The following is a 19,495-nucleotide window of genomic DNA, read 5'->3' as shown; positions in this document are numbered from 1 at the left end:
CCCCTTTTCACTCTCCCTTCCTTTCTCCCTATTTCCCTTCATTCCTTACCTCACTCTTTCTCCCTCCCCCCCAACGCTTTGACTTCTTTCCCCCCCCTTCACCCTCCCTCCCTCTATATCTGCCCGTCTGTCTGTCTTTCTGACTGTCTGTCTCTCCCCGCCCACCCTTCTTCCTTCCTTCCATCCTTCCTCTCTTCCTTCCTTCCTTAGAGAGGGAATAAGTGTGTTGTTGGAAGGGGCAGAGCAATACGGATCCCCTTTTCCATTTCTAACAGATAGGGGAGGGGAAGAAACCTAACAGTACAGCTTGCATTCCTTATTAGTGAAAGGGAGCAAGAGTCCAGCAGCACCTTAAAGACTAACAAATTTTCTGTCAGGGTAGGAGCTTTCATGAGTCACGGCTCACTTATTCGGATACATACACTAGAATGGGAGGCCATCTGTCCTTATGTCTTGGAGAGTGAAGTGATTTCAGATGCCAAATGAAAATAGCAGGCATTGTTAATAAGAGGAACAACCTAGGTCTCAATTCAGTCCAGGAGTTTGCATTGTCTTGAGCTTCATTATCAGTTGCAATTCAGCAGTCTCTCTTTCTAATCTCCCTTTGACATTCCTTTGTAAGAGAACTGCTACTCTTAGGTCAGCAACTGAATGTCCTGGAAGGTTAAAATGTCCCCTCACTGGTTTTTGAATGTTGTGGTTTGTAATAGCAGTAGAAAAAATAAGAATCCAGTAGCACCTTTAAAGACTAACAAAATTGTGGTAGGGTATGTGCTTTTATGAGTCGCTGCTCACTTCTTCAGACTTATTTCCATTTATTCTTTGCATCCTCCTGGACTGAATCCTCTTGTACCAAATTGAAACCTAGGTTTCCTGTCTCATTACCAGTGCTGATATCTCTACTCCTACTACCCCACTGCATATCACACCCAATCCAATCAAGCAGGCTATTGCCATTCAGCATCTGAAATCATCTTTATGAATATGGTTCCCAGGCCCCCTACATTTCTGGGTAGCCCCTCCCTAAATTCCACATGGCTCCATAGTGACAATGGTCTGTGATGTCACTGGCTCCTCCCTATGATGTCATTGGGTCCCAGTTCTTTCAATGACCTAGCAATGCCTCTGGCCCAGCCCCAGTCCACCCACTCCCCGGGAAATTGGAAAGTGTACATCGTTGTGGGGGAGTTGGATTGCTAGATCCAGCCTGGAGAACTCCTAGAGATTTGGGGGTTGAGCCTGGGGAGGACAGGGAGCTCAGTGGGATACAATGCCATAAAGTCCATCCTCCAAAGCATCCATTTTCTTCAAGGGAACTGATTTGTGCAATCTGGAGATGAGCTGTAATTCTGGGGGATCCCTAGGTCCCACCTGGAGGCTGGCATACCTATGTAGTACTGCGTTACTTTCTAGGTTTGTAATTCCATTTTTTATGCATTGTCTGACATACCTTGTCAGATGCGTGGTGTTTTGGGGTTTTTTTGCATTGTTTCTAATTTTTTGGGCGAACCTCGTTCTATTTCACACCCTATCTCAAGCAGCCAGGACTCTGCAACAACTCACCCACACACTCCCAAACACAGTCCCCCCACACAGTACTCTCTCAGCTAAATCATTTCAGCTGAAAGTAAATAAAAAACAGCTTGGAGAAACGACGGCTGAGGGGTGACATGATTGAGGTTTATAAGATTATGCATGAGATAGAGCAGGTAGAGAAAGAAGTACTTTTCTTCCTTTCTCACAATACAAGAATTTATGGGCACTCAATGAAATTGCTGAGCAGTCAGGTTAGAACAGATAAAAGGAAGTACTTCTTCACCCAAAAAATGATTAACACATGGAATTCACGGCCACAGGAGGTGGCAGCGGCTACAAGCATAGACAGCTTCAAGAGGGAATTAGATAAGCATATGGAGCAGAAGTCCATCAGTGGCTATTAGCCACAAGGTCTAGATAGGAACTCTCAGGCTGGGGCAAGTGATGCACTGTATTCTTGGTGCGGGGGGGCAACGGTGGGAGGGCTTTTAGTGTCCTGCCCCCACTGATGGACCTCCTGGTGGCACCTGGTATTTTTGGCCACTGTGTGACAGAGTGTTGGACTAGATGGGCCTAATCCAACATTGGCTTCTCTTATGTTCTTATGTTCAAGGGGAGAAACTGCCACAAAACCATTTTCAGAAAACTTGGGAAAACAGTAACCAGAAAGTGAACTGAAGAAGTACTTCCTTTTATCTGTTCTAACCCGACTGCTCAGCAATTTCATTGAGTGCCCACAAGTTCTTGTATTGTGAGAAAGGGAGAAAAGTACTTCTTTTTCTACCTGCTCTATCCCATGCATAATCTTATAAACCTCGATCATGTCACCCCTCAGCCGTCGTTTCTTCAGTCTAAAGAGCCCCAAGCACTTCAATGTTTCTTCACAGGGAAAGTGTTCCAACCCTTTTATCATTCTAGTGGCCCTTTTCTGCACTTTTTCCAATGCTATAATATCCTTTTTGAGGTGTGGTGACCAGAACTGTACACAGTAATCCAAATGAGGTCGCACCATCGATTCATACAGGGGCATTATGATACTGTCTGATTTGTTTTCAATTCCCTTTGTTGGCCTTTTTTGTTGCAGTCGCACACTGAGTGCTGAAGGTAGCAAAATCAATGCAGAATGGGGGGGACCCTGACACACATGCACAGTGATAGCGAGGGAAACGACCCATGTGTAAAAGGCCATTGTCTCATGCTATTTGATTGCATTGTTTTATACTTTGTAATCCACATTGAGTCTTAAAGAGAAAGGCAGGGTATAAATAAATAAATGTGAGAAGCTTTATCCACCCACCCTGATTTTCATTAGGATAAATGTGATAACTTATATATTATACTATATATCTATATTAAAGATATCTGTTGTTTATATCCCTTTTTTCAGCCTTCCACATACTCTAACCAGATTAGATCTGAAAGGAAACAACATACAAAGAATCCAAGAGCAAGAACTGAAGAATTTAGGGCAGCTACAGGTTTTGAATCTACGAAACAACAAGATAACTGCCCTGGACCATGACCTCTTGAAACATTTGCCTCGCCTCAGGCATCTGTATCTGGAAGGCAACCCATGGAACTGCACTTGTGACCTCTTCAGAACCAGAAGAGTGCTCACAGCCAAAGGCACAGATGTCAAAGGGGGACAGTGCTCTGCCCCCACAGAAAGCAAGGGAGAGAACTGGATGTCTTCAAAAAGGATTCTGCATTTATGCATTCATGACAACCTCTATTCAGATGAAGAGGGCAAGGAAATCAGAAAGAAAGCAAATGCTGATAATCCTTCCAGTCTCAGAGTAGACACAGATGATTACTATGACTATGAAACAGATTAAGTACAAATATCCAATAAACTCCTGAGTATGCCTTTCCTAGAATTATAGTCCACATTCTCTGAAGAAGAGCTATAAACAAATAATTAGCTCACTGGGACTTTTGAAATTTTAAATAAGGCCGCACAGGCTATCAGATTCATCCTATGCAGAGAAGAGTGTTTAGACTTATTGAAATTAATAGGCAGGTTCATTTGGAGAGGCTGTGGGTCTTCCCTAGGCTTAAGAATTGGTAGAGTGCTAGTATTAATGGTGTTTAGACATTAATGCTGTATTAGTAGTATAGGTAGTTGGCAATGGTTCTGAAATAACAAGAAACTTTTAAAGATACTACTTTGGTATATATTTAAAACAAAATGTTTTGGACTTAAAAATACAAATATGTATAATAAAAGATTTTGTATGGTCATTTCTACATTGCCTGTTCATGAGTACACATTTGGGGAATATTTATGTATTCAGAGTTGTACCTGTTTCCAACTCCAGCGGCCTAAAGACATAAAAAGAAAGGTAGCAGTGAGATGGATTGGCTCAATAAAAGAAGCCCCGGCCCCTGGTTTGCAAGATCTGAGAATGGCTGCTAACGACAGGACGTTTTGGAGAACGTTAATTCATAGGGTCGCCATGGGTCCGAAGGAAGCGACTTAACGTCACTTAAAGTTAATGCTCACATGTACAAATCACAGACGCTCGCTAATTCTACATCCGCGATTTTCCAGCGGAATACCTACTCCAACCATTAGGTGGCACTGTGTATGAGGGAAAGCACATGCTAACTGTAACCGAGCAACTCCGTGGGCGATACAAGAGCTGTTGTTTCTTAGTCGGAATGTAGTCGAAAGCGCTTCCTTTAGGGGGCCACGTCATTCGCTCCATCAACCCGGAAATGACACCAAGCGGTGTTTTTTTGGACCAATGGGTATGTTGTGCGTAGGCAAGGGGGAAAGGTCATTACCAGTATGGAGATGGCGGCGCCAAAGGAGGTTGCCGGGCAGATAAAACCGAGGCAGTAAGGGCTACGTGAGCGAGATGATGTGTGCCTCGCGCTTTGGCTGAGCCTCCCTTGTGTCCTCTTGCCCCCTCTAGTTGCCCTCGCGCCTTCCTCTCCAATGTGCGGCGCGTACGAGTTGCTATGGCGGTTCCTGCACGCCCTCCTCTTTGCCCAGCGCGCGCTCTTCGCCTGGTTCCGAGAGCAGCTTGGAGGACGCGGCTCGTGGCTCAGCCGTTGGCGGCGCGGCGCGGCGTCGGTGGCCGTAGCCGCCTCGCGGGCTCTTCTGGTGCCGGCGACGGCCACGGGGTTTTTCGCTTTCCATAAGCCCGCGGCAGCGGGGCGGAAAGTGCTGAGCAACCAGAGCCGGTGGCGGCGGGATGGGAAGTCCTTGCAGAAGCTGCCGGGCCATGTGGGCCTGGTGGTGACCGAGGAGGAGCCCAGCTACGCGGACATGGCCAGTCTGGTGGTGTGGTGCATGGCGGTGGGCATCTCCTACGTCAGCGTCTACGACCACGACGGTGAGTTGCCTTCAGGCGCGTCTCCCTGTGGCTGCCCCTTCCCCGCGCCTTTGCACCTCTCGCGCCCTCTGCCTCGTTTTGCGCTTCGTGTTGGTTAATCCTCGAGAGGTGCCCTTGCCTGGCCCTCTCCGTTCTCAATCCCTGTGCTGGAAAGAAGCCAGCGGAGGGAAGGGAGGGAGGGCGGACGGGACCCTCGTCCTGCGATCGCTTCCCTTTTCGCCGCCGTGCTCGTAAGGATAGCTAGGTCTTCCTGGCCCACTTAAGCTCTTGTGAAAGTGGTGGTGGCGAGGAGGAAGCCGGGCTGTCGGGGGGCCAGTAGAAAGAAGCAGCGACTTTGTCCTGGCTCCCAGCTGCATTTCTTAACTGCTCTTCTCCCATTTCCATGTTCTCATCTTTGGAAAACTGTATTGACATCTGCCCTACGGGTTTTGTGTTCATGCCTCGATCTTAGACCGTTCGTTAGGGCAGTCTAAATTGATTAAGTCTTTAAGGCATGGAATCTCAAATGGGCTAAATTGATTTATCCAGTTTGAGCCTCTTTAGTTTTTCATTTTGGGGTGGATAATACAAAATGCCGTCAGTGTTTTCTGGACTCCTTTCTTGAACATGATGTCAAATCAGATGAGAGAAAGTGAAATCTATGATTGGGTAAATGCCGTCAGTGTTTTCTGGACTCCTTTTCTTGAACATGGTGTCAAATCAGAAGTGAAATGGGCAGGGAGCACTGAATCCTGTCCTCCTTTAAATAGCTTCAACGGCTGGAAAGCAGATGTAAAAGGCAGTCCAAATCCCAATCCCTGCTACTGTCTATCAATTAAAAATGTCTTTGGAATTCAAGCAGATCTTCCAGGGTCCTTGATCACAGTTAGGACCCCTGCTCAGTCTCTGACAGTTGGTTTGTGATCTCCAAAACACATCATGTTATTTGTAAATTTCAGCAAATGGGTATTTAAACAGTGTTTTAGAAACACTTGTACCTTCTTGGTTCTGAGTCAGTCAGTCATTGCCTGCTGTTGGTCTTGAATGGCCAGAACAGCAATGGTACTGGTGATGGTTCCCTGTCAGATTCTTGTGTTGTGTCTCTTTCTGCCATATATTTATATATTTAGTGTACTGTAGATGTAACTGAGGGAAGTAATCTTATCATTCTTGGTGGGGGTGGAAAGTCAGAGCTGACTTTTGGCGATCCCGTGGGGTATTCAAGGCAAGAGATGTTCAGAGGTGGTTTGTTATTGCCTGCCTCAATGCCACAAACCTGGTATTTCTTGTAGGTCTCCCATCCAAGTATTAGATGGTATTCCTTGGAGATCTCCCATCCAAGTATTGGCCATGGCCAAGCTTGCTTAGCTTCTGAGGTCTGGTGAGATCAGGCTAGTCTAGGCTATCCAGGTCAGGGATCATTCTTGGTATTCCTCAAAAAATTATTTTGATGATATGAAGCCTTACTCTTTCCTCCTTTATAAACTGATATTTAACTAAAACTTGTGTTATTTTTTCATTTAAAAATAGTGTCAAATGTTTAGTAGCTTGAATGAAATCTGCAATCTCCTGAACATACAGTATTTGAAACTGGGAATTAATCCATGTTGCAGATACGGTCACAGGGGAACAGTTGCTCAACCTTAGCTCTGCTTGCCAGGGCTCAGTGCCACCTTACCCTGTTCTACCCCACCCTAATCACAGCTGCCTACATACATCTCTTGCAAATAAAGCAATAGATGGGTTGTGATTTCTACTGATCATTTTTTCGTGGGGCAGGTAGTACTTCATTGGTTCAGTATGGAACCAATACAGTGCCCCGTCTGGCTCTCTACTGTACCTTCAGCAAATGACTGAGAATTTTAGATGATGCTATAATATATCTAAAAAGGACAAAAGAATAGCTAGAATTTCACTCAATTACTGTGTCAGTTTGAACAGTGTATAGTTACACTTGAAAACCCACCAAGTGATATTCGGTTATATATGTTTAACACTGGGCAACTATCTAGTCCAAAGTCATTTACTTGAAACGAGTATTTTTTGTTCCTTCCACATGTCTCATGAAATTGATTGCTTTCTTCTGTTCCTGGTTGTTGGGTTAGGGATGAATGAAATAAATCTAGTTCTGCTTTCCTGATTATTTACCACAGCTCCATGCCTGATAGAATCTGGTCAAATTGTTTTTGCCAAAGAGGTTCTGTAAGAGATGCTTACCAAGAAACACCTGTGTATCACACCTTAACTCAGCCAGTTAACACTATATAATGTGTCTTTCTGTAGCTGAGATATCAAGCACTTTATGTTTCCATTAGAGTATAATGAGTGCTGTTCAAAAATGTATTGATATTTTTGTGCAGTTTTTTCTTTCCCTCAATATTTAAATTATATGATGGATTACAGGAAACTGGAAGCAATGGTGGTAGGGTACTATGTAAAACTTGATCCGTAGCTGAATTAATAGGAAGATTGGAGGAGGGAGTGCTGTCTTGCCACTGCTTGGTTTTCAGCATACTTTATAGTGTTCTTTTAAATATATTATAAATTAATCTGGAGCAGCAGCAAATGATGCAGTTCTGTGTAGGCTAAACTTTATTTTGTGTGTGTCTGGTTAAAGATGCAAGATATTATTAATTAACATGCTGGTGTTTGTCATACTGTGAAGTGAATCACTGGAACTGTATGGAAAAGAGAAGTGTTTTCCACAGACTAAGTAGCCAAAGATAAATGTTTCAGGTTCTAGGAAGCTGCAAAGAGATGCACAGATCCTGCTTCTCAGAGGTACTCAGAGCATGATTTAAAAACAAAAACAAAGCATGACTTCTTTTTACACGGTTCAGGCTTACAATAAATTGTAGTTGAGTACAGTCAATATATAAACACAATACTATACCTCCATATTAATTGTTGTAATTAATCTTATACATTGCAAGGAAAAGGGCATCATGGATGCTTGCTCATTCACAAGTTTGGTTGATGTCCTGCTCCCAGGTAGCTGTCATTTATAATATTTCTTCTTTGGAAAAGGGCATCATGAATGCTTGCTCATTCACAAGTTCGGTTGCTGTCTTGCTCCCAAGTTGCTGTCATTTATAATATTTCCTCTTCTCTTCACTGGAGACCCAAAGCTGCTTACGCCATTCTCCTCTTTTATTTAGGGCAGCCCAAGGGTCCCTCCCCCCCAGGTTCCCCCCTCCCAGAGACATTTACCTGGCATTTGAAGTGAACAACATAAAACAAAAATTGGTGTTTTAATTATTTTTTACTATATACTAGGCCGTCAGTGTGTATAAATGGGTAGGAGCTTCACTTTATGTGTTTTTGCTTACACAAATTGGGCAGTTTTGAAGCTATTTTGTGTCCTGTCAAGATGGTGGCTGGTATAACAAATCTCTTGTAAAACTAGGGGTGTGCAAAAAAAATATTTTTCAGGTTTGGTTGTATTGAACCTGGAAAATATCAGTATTTTCCAATATTCCCGCATCCCAGTATTTGGGAAACCCATTTTTTGGCTCCATTATACCCTATGGGGACCATCTGTAGCATCCAAACTGCATTCCACTATTACTTCTGAATAGCTGAAGGGACAGTTTTCTAAGACGTAATATCTGAATAACTTCCGCCGCCCCAGCTGATCCTCTTTTGCAGCTACGAGCTCTCTAATTTTTGAAGCATCCCTCATGGTGAAGAGTTCTAGAGAACACAAAAACTTGCATATTGTTTTGTGTCACTTTGGCTGGTACTAATAAAAAGGGCATTACACAGGATTTGTTTTTGTCTTCAGATATTACCTCTTAGAAAACTGTCCCTTCAGCTATTCAGAAATAATATTGGGAATGCACTTTGAATGCATTTTTGAGATGAGACTTGCTAGTTAAGTGTCTTTGTTTCTTTATAGCAGCATTGTTCAGTGTTCATTAATGGCTGCTGGAAGTGTCTAGATGTGGATAAATTCATTCCTGTGCATTCTTGTACTGTATCATTCATGAGAGCTTCCCCCACCCCGGGGTCATGCATCTGTAAAAAAAATAATCTTGTTTTTCAAACTTCAGACAAATAAAAAATAATCTCAGGGCTTGTTTGACTACAATATTCCTGGAATACAACATCCACTTTGCAAACTAAAAGGAGAAGCGGCCAAACTGTCCCGATTGGTGTAATCTTACTTGTGTGTGTTCTTTCAGGCAATGTATCTCTCTTGTAGGTCATTTAAATGGTACACACATAGAGACGGGGCAAGCTTTTGTGCTAGACAATGAATTTAATAATACAACCATGGTGAGGGGCATGCTTTCTTCTTCAAAGAAGATTATATATGCTGGTGCAGAAGCAGTCACAAGTGGCAACACATAAGCTACAGATATAGTTTATTGAGATGTGACTTGACCACGAATATCTAGCACAGGCTACAGTGCAGGTATAACTGCTCAGCATGGCATTAAAATCTAACTTCAACCCAAAACATTGGTTTGTCATGGGGCTGGGCTCACGTATAAACAAAGAGTTCAGCTGTGTTTTGTGTTGAAGCTCTTAAGCTTTTCTGGACAAGACTGGCTAGTTCAGGACAGTTCCTCCCTTGAAGTCCTAAGAAAACTATTCCGATGGTTTGTATCTGCAGTTTGTGTTCTGAATCTAGTAACTTTTTATGTGGCCATTTTGGACTTGTTTCAGGGAACCACACAGATGTTCCTGTGCTGATGCTGGATTATGGCATTGGTTTGAGGACACCCTGTTGAGAGAACACTGAAATCTTCTCTTAATTCCAGGAATGGATGACTGGATTTCGGAGCTGTCTGCTTGCTCATTTAGTTTGCTTATACTGAAATTTATACAAATATGTTTACAATTTCCCCTCCCCTGTTAAAGCCTCAAATAACCTAAATGAGTTACCATAATGTGGGGCAGGAGAGAGCAATAAAAACATTTGCCTCAATCAGTTGGCATTACCTTCATACCCCAGTCGTGGAATTAGGAGTTCTTGCTTGCTCTAGACTTGCCAACTGTGCAGGCAGGGAAGAGTACTGAGACAGCTTCCGGGATCCTTCAGTGTAAAAGCTGGTACAACTGCCTCTGCAGTTGTGCTGAGTGCAATCATCAGTTTATTTGTGATGGTTATACTGCACTGCTCGACCAAAAGGTTCTGACTGCATTTACAGTTAAATCCAGATTACTAAACCAGTACAAATCTAGCAGCACAGCAAAATAAGCCATAGAGACAACACAATTAAAATAGGTTTACAAGATAACATTATTAACGTATAACATTAACCAAGTGTCCCCAGCCTTTTTGAGCCTTTGGACACCCTTGGAATTCTGACATGGGTGGTGAGCACAGCCACAAAATGGCTGCCATAGAAGGTGGAGCTAGATGCATCCACAGAGGAAGCCTGAGTGCAGGAGTAATTTTTAAAAATGCACTAGAAAAGAGGAATGAAAGAGAATAAAAACCAACACTGTGATGGCAGCTTCCACTGAAACTGCTGCTAAAGGGACATCCCTGTCCACTTTTCTCAAAAGACTTGGCAGGTGCTAGGATAGTGTCAGTGGGTGGCATGTTGGGGATACATGATATACAGGATCAAACAAGGATTTTAAATTGGGCAACCCCCCCCCACACACTACACATAAGAGAGGGAAGAACCAAATGCATCTAAAAATGAAGGTAAATAAATGTGTCTTCACTTGGTACTGAAAACTCAATAGCGTTGGTGCCAGGCAGATTGAGGAGAGGAAGGTGTTCCACTTGGGCAGGGCCTCTGATGAAGATCACAGGCAAATAAAGGCATAGATCTTCAAGAGTCTTGATCCCAAAATGTTTAGAATATTAAAAGAGCCAGTACTCTGAATTGGGTCCAGAAACAAATTGGTAACCAGTGCAGTAATTTCAGTATTGGATAAATATTGTCCTTGTAGGAGAAATTAATTAACAGTGTGGTCACTATGTACTACAACAATTGAAGCTTCAGAGGTAGTCCTATGTAAAGATAATTATAGTAGTCCAAGGTATCTGTAGCATGGATAAACTGTGGCCCAGGGATGCAGCTGGTGTGCCAACCCAAAACTGACAAATTGCTTACTATTACAGAGGAGATCTGAACACCCAAGCTGTGAAACTGCTTAAAGAATGCAGTTCTGGAAAATACTTGGGAAGGGTGACTGTTAGTCTTCCGTTCAGGTTTTCCAATTTGCCAGAAGTGGGTAGTAAAGAATGAAACTGAAGTAGTGGATGACACAAATGTGGAATGGTCTTTCTGTTCCTGTTTTTATCAAGTTAGCAAGTTATTTTCCTCACTAATTGACCAACTGTTTCTATGCATTTTCTCCTTCAAGTGCTTCATATCCAAGACTGTACACAGTCCAATGAAGATATTGGGTTGCATCCTACCATTGTTCCTCTGATAGAAGTGGAAAGAGGGGGTTGGTCTTGTATGGTTCCCTTCCTCATTGTAGTCCCCTGGTCTGGGTGCCTTTTTGTCTTTTGGGGGTCACAGGAGGCTGTTGAGGAAATGGGAAAGCAGGGTAAGATCTGCTTCTGCCATTGGCTTATCTGTAGGATGCAACTCATTAGGTTTCTGTGAATGGAAGCAATAGTGCCTCCCCCCCCCCCCCCCGTGACTCATTGCTCCTCCTGTTTCTGGGCAAATCCTGTCCCCCAGAAGCAGTATTTAAGGGGGCATTTTGGTCTGCAATTGAGCAAGTTGTGCTCTGATGTCAGAAATAGCTTTCTCTCTTTAACGGTGTTTGATGTTTAGCTCATTATATATTGCTGCTTTCTGTTTGGTCTAGCAACCATCCATACTGACTAAAACAGCAATTATTACTGTAACAAAGAAAATGAAATTGAAATTTTTGGCTTAATATGAAAATAAGTGCAGTCTTTATTCAGCTATTTGATTTAATACGTTATGTGCAACATTGTGGGCAATGATTGGATGTGGGGGGGTGATTGGTGCAACACATGACTCTGTATGCTGTAACTTATTTTGAATAGGTCACAAGTCCATATTAATGTAATCTTTAAATTGGCTGGTACAGTTAATTCAGGAAAATGCATTCAGTTTACAAAACATTACTACCAAGTATATATGAGATCAAAACCTATTCTAGTTTTAATATCCTAAACTGATAGGTGGCTTTTTGTTAACTGAAGAGAGATGCTACTTTGCATCTTTATATTATGAATACCAAGAATGCTAAACACGATTGTATTGCATTGTATTTATGTTACTCTGGGTGCCCTTCTAAAGTGAGGTAGGTGGCCAACAACCTTTTGAAGAAAATCCAGATCTTCCACTAGTACTGAGTGCCACAGTAAAACAAACTGGTACCAGCAGTTTTAAAGAGCTCCACTGGCTTCTGATTTGCTTCTGGGCTAATCCAAAGTGCTAGTTATTACCTTTTAAAGTCCTAAACTGATTATGACCTGGATTCTTAAAGGATTGCCTGCCTGCTATTTGTCCTGCTCAGCATAGCCTTCTGAAATAAGTTTCTGACAAGAACATGGCTTGTTTGGTGTAGTGGTTAAGTGCGCGGACTCTAATCTGGGAGAACCGGGTTTGATTCCCCACTCCTCCACTTGCACATGCTGATGTGACCTTGGGTCAGTCACAAGCTCTGGCACAGCTGTCCTTGAAAAAGAGCAGTTTCTGTCAAGAGCTCTCTCAGCCCCTCCTACCTCACAGGGTGTCTGTTATGGGGAGGGGAAGGAAAAGGAGTTTGTAAGCTGCTCTGAGACTCCTTTGGGTAGTGAAGGGCAGGGTATAAATCCAATCTCTTCTTCTTCTCTTCTTTCTTTGTCACTCTGGTGGTGATACAGTTACAGGGCTTTCTGGATGACACTTCTGTCCTTGATCCCTTCCAGTCCAGCTTTCGCCCGGGTCATGGGACGAAGACAGTTCTGGTCGCTCTGACTGACGACCTCCGTAGGCATCTGGATCGAGGCGGTGTGGCAGCACTGGTGTTGTTAGATCTGTAGGCCGCGTTTGACACGGTCAACCACCAGCTGCTAGCCCACCGCCTTGCCGATGTGGGGATTCAGGGGCTTGCCCTTCAATGGTTTGCCTCTTTTCTCCAAGGTCGGGGACAAAGGGTGGCGATAGGGGATCAGCGGTCCCAGAGGTGGCCTCTTGAATGTGGGGTGCCTCAGGGGGCGGTGCTGTCCCTGATGTTGTTTAATATCTATATGCGCTCCCTTGCCCAGATTGCCCGGAGTTGTGGGCTTCGGTGTCATCAATATGCAGATGACACCCAGCTCCATCTGATGTTGGGCGGCCGGTCGGACTCCACCCCAGATGACCTTCATCGGGCGTTACAGGCCATGGCTGGTTGGCTCAGACTGAGTCGGCTGAAACTAAACCCGGCAAAGACGGAGGTCCTGGGCCTGAGTCGGATCGGTTTGGGGCTCCCGACCTTCAACGGGGTGCTTTTGGTGCCAGCGTCGGAGGTTAGGAGTTTGGGTGTGCTCCCGCACTCCTCCTTAACAATGGAGGCCCAGGTGGCAGCCACTGTCAAGTCAGCCTTTTATCATCTTCGGCTGGTGTGGCAGTTGGTTCCTTTCCTCGACCGAGATGACCTGGCTACAGTGATCCATCCGAAGGTCACCTCGAGGCTAGACTACTGTAACGCTCTCTACATGGGGCTGCCTTTGTTGCAAATTCGGAAGCTGCAGCTAGTGCAGAATGCTGCAGCCAGGCTGTTGATGGGTCTCACTAGACGAGATCACATCTGGCCTGTGCTGAAAGCGCTACACTGGCTGCCAATGGCGTAACGGATTCGCTTCAAAGTGCTGGTTTTAACCTTTAAAGCCCTATATGGTCAGGGTCCGGCTTACCTTAGGGACCGGCGCTCCCTGCATGTTCCCCCAAGGGCACTACGGTCGGGGAACCAAAATCTCCTGGATATTCCAGGCTCCAGAAACATCAAATTTGCAGTTACCAGGGCGTTTTTGGTGGCGGCTCCTACCTGGTGGAATCAGCTCCCAGAAGAGAGCCGGGTCCTGCAGGACTTGGTGCAGTTCCGCAGGGCCTATAAAATGGAGCTCTTCTGCCAGGCTTTCAAGTAGGGGCCGCCGTCACCATCATTACACCATCATCGTTACGTCACCATCATTCCATCTACGTCCCCCTCTTTATTCCTGATAATTGACTATCTTCAGAGCGGGTACTGTTGGGGGTGCAAGATGTTCCCGGCAGAGGACAACGCTATAGGGGCGTATATTGTTGCTGCTCTATATTGTTATTACTGTTGTTTGTTGTTCTAGTATAAATAATTTTAGAACCCCATTTGAATTTCATAGTTAAATATTTTTGCAGCACCGTAAAGTAATTTTTAGCAAACTGTATTTATTGTATTTTATATTATTCTGTATTGTTTTAGCGTCCTAACCTGGGCATCCGTGCCCCTTGTGAGCCGCCCTGAGCCTTCGGGGAGGGCGGGATATAAATTTAAGGATAAATAAATAAATAAAAATGTTATCCCTGCAGCTTTTTGCCTTACATGGCAACTGGTAAATTTCAGGTAAGGATCACTTCTTTACCTAGAGTTTTTCCTTTTCCATTGTTCGACCGTACTTTGGTTTGTTTCTTGACCCTTTTATAGTTACTTATGTGGCCTAATCGTGTAATTGATTTTAATTGGATTTTATGGCTATCTTATGTTGGCCATCGTCCAAATTCAGCAAATTGAGAGTACAGGATATAAAAATGGGGGGAGGAGTTAGTCAACATAAGCATTTTTAAGGCTTTTGAGTAAGGAATGAGCAACATTTTACACATTTTACACAAGACAAAATGTTAAACCAAGGATTTGAGGCAATAGGAAAAGTATTTTGTTGTTGTTCAGTCGCACAGTCGAGTCCGACTTTTCGCGAGTCGCGACCAAATGCGAAGGGAGCACTCACTGGAGAAGACCCTGATGCTGAGAAAGATTGAAAGTCAAAGAAGACAGGGACGGCAAAGGATGAGATGGTTAGACAGTGTCATAGATGTAACGAACATGAAATTGAGCAAACTTCAGAGGACGGCGGAAGACAGGAAGGCCTGGCGCGATCTGGTCCATGGGGTCGCGAAGAGGAAAAGTGTTAGTGGACTGAAATGAAAGGATAGTAGCTAAAATTGCTGAAACAACTGGGAGACTGTAGAAATAAATAAATGAAAAATTAGCATCCGCTGTGTGAAATAAGGCCATTAATGAATTGCAGTGATATTTCTTTTGAATGTGAAAATGTAGATAATATAAATATACAAGGACTTAAAAGCAAAAGTTGAAGGAGTGCAGTAGATCTATTTGAAAAACTCTGTTTTCTTCAGTAGTGGAGATATTTCAATGATGGTTTATAGAAGTAGCCCACTGGATGTAGTCAGTGGCAGAAATAATAGTCATAGGACTACATCAAATCACATTCTGAAAGTTTAGATATAATCAAGTTTTCCTAAGAAGGTGTGATTTGTGCCATTTCCCAACACCCATACTTCCATGCCCCCCCCCCCCGCTGTTCCTGAGAGTCTACTGCTCTAGGAATAAAATTTCAATGCATTAGTTGACTGTAGCAGGTAGGGGAACTGGTTGAAATTGCTATCTCCTGTTAAGGAAATATAAAGTGCTTCATAGAGTCAGGTACTGTGTGTATGACTGGAAAAAAACTTGACCAATACTTGCTGAATTCTGGTGGGAGTTGCAGCATCTTGGTGTGCAAAGTCACCTCTGCAGTCCTGTTAATGGTTGTAACAAGTAGCTAGGGCAGCAGCAGATAGTGCCTTGTGTGTTGTTTTTACATTGTTTTTCTTTAAAATAAAAGGCTAAGCTTAACAAGAGTGGTGTTCACTAACCTCATTTATATAACAGTGCAAACCTGTTTTTCTAGTGGGCAGCATCACCTTTAACTCTTGGTAGTATAAAAGCAAACTTGGGGGAATTGTCAGGTTAAGAAGTATTGCAATTAGGGGCTGGGTTCCAAAGAACCATGTTTTCTAGTTCTGCACACCCAAGGTAGCTAATTTGCATCAGACAGCACTTAAGGCTTCCAGCCCTGACCTGCATAGCCCAGGTAAGCCCAATCTTGTCAGGTCTTGGAAGCTAAGCAAGGTCGACTTGGGCAAGTACTTGGATGAGGTACTTCCTCGGAATACCAGCAGTTAGGAGGCAGGGACAGGCTTTATTCAGCCACCTCTCTGAATATTCTCCAGGCCCCCAGTAGGGATCAGTCACCAGAGGTCACCAATGACTTCCAGGTACACAGTCAATCACCATAGGCCACCATGACTTCCAGGTGCATACACTCATACACATGTACACACACATATGAAAAATACAAAAAAAAAAAAAACCCACCCCCAAAGCCTGCTGCTCTTAAAAACTATACCATGTTGCTTTTCTAGATATGTGAATATTTTGTTCATATTTTCAGGTTGTGTGAAATTCTATTCCTAGGGGTTTGGTGTGTGTGTGTTTTTAAGCTTTCATTACATGCTCTGTTTCTAGTAGTAATGTTTGGATTGCTTACTTTTTTATTTTATTTCATTTGTTGTCTACCTTGCTCAGTGAGACGCAAAGTAGACTATAAAGCAATGTAATAAAATACTAGTAAATACATATAATAAAACTATGCAAAACATAACAGAAATAAAAACAATATGATAAATGGAATAAACTGGATTACTTGATAAGAGATCAGTGAAAGGCAGTATAATAATCCAATGAACAATGCTGGTGGAGGGGCTAAATTTTTCACAGACAATTAAACCTACAACCTTATTCCCTTTATCAAAGTGTCCTCCTGCATAATTGTGTTTAAGGTTTTTTATTAGTACTTCCCCATGGTAGTAATCCAAAGAAGCGCAGAACAAGCTCCATATGCATAGCAGTCTGTTTGATTTTTCTTTTCAACGTATTCTAATATGCTACACAGGTACATTTTTTAAAGCCAAAATTTCAACTTGGAGGTGGGATAGGGTGCTAATCAAGTAAGCACAGTCAAAATCCCAGCTGTTTTTATGCAAGCTTTTGAGTGTGCTGAATGGAATTCTATGGATCATGGCCAGGATTGTTATTTGCTACAAAATTAACTTGTCATGGTTCCTTGAATTTTATCTGCCCCAAGATTACTTTAAAGACTGTTTATGGTAAAAAAAAATTGCTGCAATAACAGTATTGCAGAGTTTATTGTGAAGGACATGGTATCCACAAAAATATTTAGCAGAAACCTGTCTATGCTTGTGTAGTTATGATTAGTTCACAAGGCTTGCGTTTTGTAGCTGGACCTTCAGCCCAGGGGGTGAATGCACACTTTCTTAATCTGAAGGCACTTGAATTGTACTGAGGGGCTGTGTGTGAGAGTGATCACACCTAATAACCATGTTTCAAGTATTGCAGGTAGGACGCACCCGTCCACTTCCCTCCCTCAGAGGCAAGGTTTTCTCTCCGTCTTTCTTTCCCTTTCTGACTGACTGGGCTGCCCTAGTTATCTGTTTTCTTCTTTCCTGAAGAACTCTGACTGTCCCACCCTGTCACAGTGATATTTGGGCTGTTGGCTCAACCCAGAAACCTGAGAGAAGAATCAAGAGCCCCCTTTAACTTAAACTTAAATGGCACTCAAGGCGTTTTGAAATCCCAAAATTCCAAAATATTTTATTCAACATAGATGGGAATGGTCAGGTGATATAAGGGGTAAAATTTCTGAGGTAACTCAATATAGAACTCTGAAGAAAATCAGTATATGTGCAGACTTTAATTCATATGTTTCAGGCTATTGAAAGTTCCATAAGCTTTTCTGAGTGACTTAGGGGTCTTCAAGATGAGAGGCTTTTGCCCCAGTGTTCCCCAAACACCCCAGTACACTTTCTTTGAGCATTCACTGACTCTTTTAGTTTCCAGAAGGCTGGGGGACACTATCCAGTACCCAAACCCTTTCTTTAAACGCACCACTACTCTTCTTGTGTTTGAATTGACTCTTAAGATTTCACAAGGTAGTCTCTAACCAGACCAGTGATCTCTTTTTTTCTTCCGAGCTAGCTCCCTGTTTTGGCTGGGTAGAAAAATTTCTTCTCTCACTAGAAGATCTATTCCCTTTTCTTGGTCTGAATGTGAGTCTTCTCCTAACTACCCACTCCTTTTGCCAACTTCCCTTAGTTCTCCATCTGTGTGAAACTGTTCTCATTCAGGGCTGAATTCAGAACGAATTCCTCAGCATTGAGTTCAGAAGTCTCTCTTTGCTCAATTGATGCTAACCAATACAATCTCTTGGAGCAGCCTGTCACTCAAGGCTCTCTGGCTGTGTGAGGAATTAACCCTTTACAGTCCTTTACCTGATTGTACAGCACTTATAAGCTTTTAAACGTGCAGTCTGTCACAGCAGGCCAATAAGTATGTTAAATTTTGAAGACTACGGGGATGAGTCCAGCACAAAATTTCCACTTGCTCTAGAGCTCTTGTGCAAGTGGAAATGCAAGAGGGGGAAAAAACCATGGTAGCCCCTTGCACTAATTCAAACTTAGTGGGAATACAATTTTTGCTTGCACAAATTTCCTGGCTACTTAAAACTGCTGGGGGACAGGCTGACTGGGTCTGAGAGGTACTTAATGCCTCCTCGAGAGAGAGGGGTGGTGGTTGCCCAGCCTTGTTGCAGGCCACAGCCTGTAACACAATATGTCGTCTCCTAAAGAATTCTACCCTGGAAACAGAAGATTTCAGTAACTATGGAACAGTCTCGAATGTTCCATTCTTGACCAAGATAATTAAATGGGTGATGGGTGGATAAACTTCAAGCATTCCTGGATGGAGCAGATGGTTTCCACCCTTTCCAATCTGGTTTCGGGCCTGGTTTAAGGGACTGAAACAGCCACCTGTTGTGGAAGATGGACAGAGGCAGTACAATTCTGCCTGTCCTCCTAGTGGCTTTCCACACCTTTGATCATGGTGTCTTTCTGGACCACCTTTCTGGGCTGAGATTGGGAGGTGCTATTTTATGGTGGTCATGGTCTTAACTTAAGTGTAGGTTTCAGAAGATAGTGCTGGGGTGTGGCCCACAAATATTGATCTGGTCCTGTATACTTTTCAACAAGTACATGAAACTGCTGGATAAGTTTGTCTGGAGCTTTGGGCTGGGTTGTAACCTATATGGAGGTGACACTCAGCTCTATTTTCTTATCAGTTGATCCCAGAGAGGCTGTAGAAACCTTGAACCAGTGCCTCAACAACAGTACTAATGGTGACCAGACCCAGACCAGACCCAGGTGTCTCCTGTTCTGGATGGGGGGGGTTGCACTCCCCTTGAAGGAGCAGGTCTGTAGCTTGGAGGGTACGCTTAGACCCTTGCCTAAAACTGGATAAGCAGATGGTAGTTGTGGTCAGGAGTGCCTTTTACCAGCTTTGACTGGTTAGCCAGCTGCAGCCTTCCCTGCCTAGGCAGAAAAGAGCTGGCCACTGTGGTACATGGAGAATGCTACAAGAGTCAAGCTACAGTAAATAAAATTTTTGTATCAAAATATGTTTAATATATGGTGCACACAATAAAATAATTAAAAACAAAGGGCTATAATAAGAATTATAACAAATAAGCTTTACAGACACTTATAATTTCCTATTCAAAGTTTATGAAAATATCAAATGACCAACTCAAAACTATATCCATTTCATCCTCAAAT

At 43.3% G+C, this 19,495-nt stretch overlaps 2 protein-coding genes across 2 annotated transcripts in view; both read left to right on the top strand.

The window, feature by feature from the left end:
- The window catches only part of LOC107108595 (podocan-like), an 18,779-nt gene extending 15,408 nt beyond the window's left edge, over positions 1 to 3,371 (top strand). Inside the window, exon 4 of the mRNA XM_015409057.1 lies at positions 2,924 to 3,371. Within this exon, the coding sequence (XP_015264543.1) occupies positions 2,924 to 3,371 (448 nt within the window). The remainder of the gene's footprint in view (positions 1 to 2,923) is intronic.
- A 936-nt stretch (positions 3,372 to 4,307) lies between these two features.
- Positions 4,308 to 19,495, top strand: part of NUS1 (NUS1 dehydrodolichyl diphosphate synthase subunit) — a 25,625-nt gene continuing 10,437 nt past the window's right edge. Inside the window, exon 1 of the mRNA XM_015409084.1 lies at positions 4,308 to 4,877. Within this exon, the coding sequence (XP_015264570.1) occupies positions 4,478 to 4,877 (400 nt within the window). The 5' untranslated portion in view covers positions 4,308 to 4,477. The remainder of the gene's footprint in view (positions 4,878 to 19,495) is intronic.

The sequence above is a fragment of the Gekko japonicus genome, unplaced genomic scaffold (genome assembly GCF_001447785.1).
Source record: "Gekko japonicus isolate JY-2015 unplaced genomic scaffold, Gekko_japonicus_V1.1 scaffold50, whole genome shotgun sequence".
Lineage (NCBI taxonomy): Eukaryota > Metazoa > Chordata > Lepidosauria > Squamata > Gekkonidae > Gekko > Gekko japonicus.
This window is presented reverse-complemented; position numbering and strand designations above follow the sequence as displayed.